This window comes from Chrysochloris asiatica, unplaced genomic scaffold (assembly GCF_000296735.1).
Source record: "Chrysochloris asiatica unplaced genomic scaffold, ChrAsi1.0 scaffold00446, whole genome shotgun sequence".
Lineage (NCBI taxonomy): Eukaryota > Metazoa > Chordata > Mammalia > Afrosoricida > Chrysochloridae > Chrysochloris > Chrysochloris asiatica.
The window spans coordinates 79,502-84,512 of NW_006408964.1; the positions used below are offsets into that span (position 1 = coordinate 79,502).

The 5,011-nt window shown below is 42.6% G+C and overlaps 1 protein-coding gene across 1 annotated transcript in view; it reads right to left on the reverse strand.

The window, feature by feature from the left end:
- LOC102822691 (putative zinc finger protein 724-like) overlaps positions 1-1,242 on the reverse strand; it is a 3,112-nt gene extending 1,870 nt beyond the window's left edge. Inside the window, exon 1 of the mRNA XM_006877236.1 lies at positions 18-1,242. Within this exon, the coding sequence (XP_006877298.1) occupies positions 18-1,242 (1,225 nt within the window). The remainder of the gene's footprint in view (positions 1-17) is intronic.
- Between the last annotated feature and the right edge of the window lie 3,769 nt (positions 1,243-5,011).

The window sequence follows — 5,011 nt, forward strand, 5'->3', positions numbered from 1 at the left end:
TTTCCCACACTGTTTACATTCATAGGGCCTCTCCGCACTGTGGATTTTTCTATGTCTTCTAAGGTGTGCAGTTGCTCTAAAGGCTTTCCCACACTCCTTACATTCATAGGGCCTCTCTGCACTGTGGATTAGTCTATGTCTTTTAAGTTGTGAGGTACTTTTAAAGGTTTTCCCACACTGCTTACATTCATAAGGCTTCTCTCCACTGTGGATCATTCTATGTAGTTTAAGATATGAGGTTGTTCTAAAGGCTTTTCCACATTCTTTACATTCATAGGGCCTCTCCTCAGTGTGCGTTCTTCTATGACTTCTAAGGGTTGCAGTTGTTTTAAAGGCTTTCCCACATTGCTTACATTCATAGGGCCTCTCTGCAATGTGGATTACTCTATGTGATTTAAGGTGTGAGTTTCTGTTAAAGGCTTTCCCACACTCCTTACATTCATAAGGCTTCTCTCCACTGTGGATTACTCTATGTGCTGTAAGATGTGCGGTTTTTCTAAAGGCTTTTCCACATTCTTTACATTCATAGGGCCTCTCTCCACTATGGATTATTGCATGTGTTCTGAGGCCTGAGGGTGTTAGATAGCCTTTCCCACACTCCTTACATTCATAAGGCTTCTCTCCACTGTGGATTACTATATGTGTTCTGAGGCTTGAGGGTGTTAGAAAGCCTTTCCCACACTCCTTACATTCATACGGCCTCTCCGCACTGTGGATTCTTCTATGTGTTGTAAGTTGTGAAGTTGTTCTAAACGCTTTCCCACACTCCTTACATTCATAAGGCTTCTCTGCACTGTGGATTATTCTATGTGTTCTGAGTCTTGAGGGTATTAGAAAGCCTTTCCCACACTCCTTACATTCATAGGGCCTTTCCGCACTGTGGATTCTTCTATGTCTTGTAAGTTGTGAAGTTGTTCTAAACGCTTTCCCACACTCCTTACATTCATTAGGTTTCTCTCCACTGTGGATTATTCTATGTCCTGTAAGATGTGCTGTTGTTCTAAAGGCTTTCCCACATTCTTTACATTCATAGGGCCTCTCTCCACTATGAGTTGGCATGTGTCTACTGCAGTGTGAGGACCGTCTAAAGGCTTTCCCACATTGCTTACATTCATAAGCCTTCTCTCCGCTGTGGATTCTTTTATGTACACTCAGTTCTGAGGTACACCTAAAAGTGTTCCCACACTCCTTACATTCATAAGGCCTCTTTACATTGTGGACTGCTTTATGTCTCGTGAGCATTGAGATGCGGCTAAAGGCTTTCTCACATTGATTACATTCATAGAGCCTATCTCCACTGTGAGTTTGCAAATGTCGACCCTGCTGTGAGGAATCCCTAAAGGATTTCCCACACTCTTCACATTCAAATGGCCTCTGTGCACTGTGAGTTCCTATAAGTCCAGGGAGGAGTGAAGCTTCACCAGAGACTTTCCCACACTCCGTATATTCATGCGGCCTGTCTCCACTTATCTTACATTTATGAGTATTTTTCCCACCATGGGTGCTCACAGGCGTGGTCAGAGGAGAAGGACACCTGCAGTCTTCTCCACAGTCTGTACACTGACAGGTACTGCTTCCAGTGTGAGCTCTACTACGATTGTTCTCTAGGGAATCATCCAGGAAGGCTCCTCCATACTCACAGCATTCAAAAGGATCTACTTCTGTGGGATCTATTTGGTGCACAGAAAGACCAGGAATCGGGCTGGAGGTTTCCCCACACTGGTTGTGTTCACAACGTTCACCCAGGTTCTTGATTCCACCAATTCTGTTAAAAACAGGTAGTGTAAATGTAAACCAATGGTGTCCTCTGCAAACTACTCCATTTTCAACAAGGAGACATGAAACAAAAAGTCAGTTATCATGTTGGAAACAAATGTTGTCGCATGACAGCATTACCGAACACAGTGAACACGCATGTCTTTTTCCTGAGTGGTCTCAAGATTCATCTAGAACAACGACTACCATGTCCATCAATGTATAAGACTTCCTACTCATTGTGTCCAAGTGAAATATGCTTTAAACATTTCGCTAACTAATACTTACTAAAACATTCTTATGTGAATTTTCATGGAACCCATCGTTTTACAACCAGGAATATACACATATACACATGGTTCCTGATGAAGGATTAACACTAGGAGGCAAGCTAGATTGGACCTACAAAGTAGAACGACTTCATGGCACGGAACAACACGTACTCCTTGGAAAGTCAACAAAGGGTTGCTAAAAGTCAGAACTGACTCGGCAAACACAACACATATATATCAGTCGGCTTCAGGGATTCAAAACACTTTGGAACGACTCAGCAATTTCCAACATAAATGAGAGAAGTGTCCAGATTGCACAGCATTCAAAACTGTTGTTTTAATAGAATTTGAATTTAATGAAGAAACAATCACTGATACTGCATTCAAGGATGGTGAGCAAACCACCCATATGAACGTGTCGCTCTACACACTCCTGCAACACCAAACACCTGCATGGATACCAAGAGTCTTATATCACAGACTGGATATGTCATAGGACTCTGGAGATCAACAAACATTTAGAGCTGCTCAGCCTGCCACCATATCTGAATGGCACACTACTGACGGTTTCTTAATTGACTCACAATTTAAAAGGAAAGAGATTTGACTGTTGGGAAATGCATATGCAATCTTCATTTGTCCAGCAATTACTCAATCAAAATTGTTCACAGAATGATGCAATTGAAAGACGATGGAGTTCTCCATGAACTATTTGGAGCCCCTCATTTCAGTGTATTCTGATGTTATGACACCTCCTGAGATTTTGTGAAGCACTAATTTCTGTTGTTTGCATCACACTCACCTCAAATGTCTCCCCTGGTTGTGAAGGTGATCCTTCCAGCCATGTGATTTCTTGATTGCACCTGCAATGCATAATAAACAGGTGTTACTCTTCAGATGTAGTAAAATTAAATGCTCACTGGGTAACTTTTCTCCATCATTAATGTTTCCAGCCACTGATCCAATCATTCAGGTTAAAGTCCACAATTAGAATCAAATGGGAATGATTAGAGGAAACAGAGGTTCCTAGTAAAAAAGACTCAGCCCCATTTTGCTATTCCAGCACTTTGACAAGTCTTAAAATGCAACGTACTAGGAAATACTTTGATCAGGATGGAGAGGGACAGTAACATACACAGGTATCATTAGGAGAGCTAAGTAGAAAGGAATTAGACATACCACACATGTAACGTTACAAAGGGAAAGGGTCTCCATGTCCACAGGTGCAAAAGGACAACTAAAATCAACAGAATAAGTTCAGGTATCTGTGAAGTTGGGTCTGCAAGCCAAAAGAAACTTTTTGAAGCTAACTGATTTCCTTCATTAACGGGCTAAAATTACATTTCCTCGGGCTTCCTGACACATGGGCTTCAGTGACTGTGATTTCCAGTCTCCACAGATTTTTCCTTAGCTTCTCTGAGAAAACAAATGGGTAGAGCTACCACAGAGCTCAGGAGTCCCAATGTGGTGTTGTAGGATAAATCCCCCAGTCACCTCTAGGAAAATGTACACAAGTTCCCTCAGCATTGAAACCAAGGTGATGACAGTTCACAACAACATGGAGCTCATGGAGAAATGTACATCACAAGGAAGACCTTGATGACCAGTGAAAGATTCCTTGTCACCGAGATAGTGCTCTGTTTTCTAGAAGCTCTAAAGATTGAGATGTGAGTTTATTTGCATCAAAATCATGACATCAAACTTGTCAGAAACCCAATAAATGTCTCAGAAAGGCACACACAGGAAAAGTCTCTCAGCGCATGAAAGTGTCCTCTGAAGTCAATGCTTACTGGTGGCACTTAGAGGGGCCCAAGGCTTTTTTATTCACAAGAGAAATGAAAGCACATTTCAGTGCACAGAGCTTTGTATTAGGGGAATCCTGGATGCATGAGGTCTATATAGAAGGGGACCATGCCTTTTATTTTACAGGGTGTTCCCATTGCTCATTCCATATAAGCAAGCACAGTTGATGAGTAAAATATTTTTGTTCACTAAAGGAATAAAAAAAAGAAAAAGGAAGATGCCATTCATACCGACTGAAGCCAGGTTTCTCCAGGTTTCCATCATCACGTCTCTGTAGAGTTTCCTCTGAGCAGGATCCAGCAAATCCCATTCTTCATGGGTGAAGACCACAGCCACATCTTCAATGATCATTGTACCCTAAAACATCCCACACAGTCTAGGTCAGCAAAGCAGCACAGACTACAACATGTCTAAGAACAAAAGGTGAGGCTGCCATTCCTGGGACATGAGATTCCACAGGTACATAACACCAGGTTCTGTGCTCTCACGAGATTTGCTCTAGGGAACAACTATCCGCTTTGTTCTTCACTGATGCCGTTCATTTTCTCACTGACAGCATCTTGTTTGAAAAACTACCAACACATATTGGTTACCCAAAATGGGAGGGGAGGAGGGCTACAAAGGGAAGAAGTGACTGGCTTCCAAGCTTCCAAGAGGGACCCTAGATCCAGAGGGCATGGAGGGAGGTAGAATCTCCACTGAGCAGTATCCAATCTGTCTAGGCGGGACTGATGAAAGGAGATGCGGATAGGTCTCCTGTGATACAACAGTGAATAATTGTTATCAGGACTGATTGTGAGGGTTGCAAATGTAAAGGTAGACATTTTGTAGCAAGGAGGGGAGTGACTGACTTTACAGACTAGAAGCAGAGGTCCCTGGGACTTTCGGGAGCCAAGCCCCTATTGCCGTTTGACACAGTCCCTGCAGAGAAGTGGCATCAGATGGTCTTTTGGGAATGCACCTGTTGTCTCTTTTCCTGGGGTAATTCTGATTCCACTTGTGGGGATATATTGTATTGCCACATTCACGGCTCCCACTGTGAGTTCTCCAGAGTTTAGCAAAAACCAGTCTTGCAACAATTGTATCAACTTTACTGGATCAGACTCAAAGGGAATTTTAGATAAACTAAGGTAGCATGACCTATTCCCTCCCACAGAAAAACCCGAATACGAAGCAGGTGC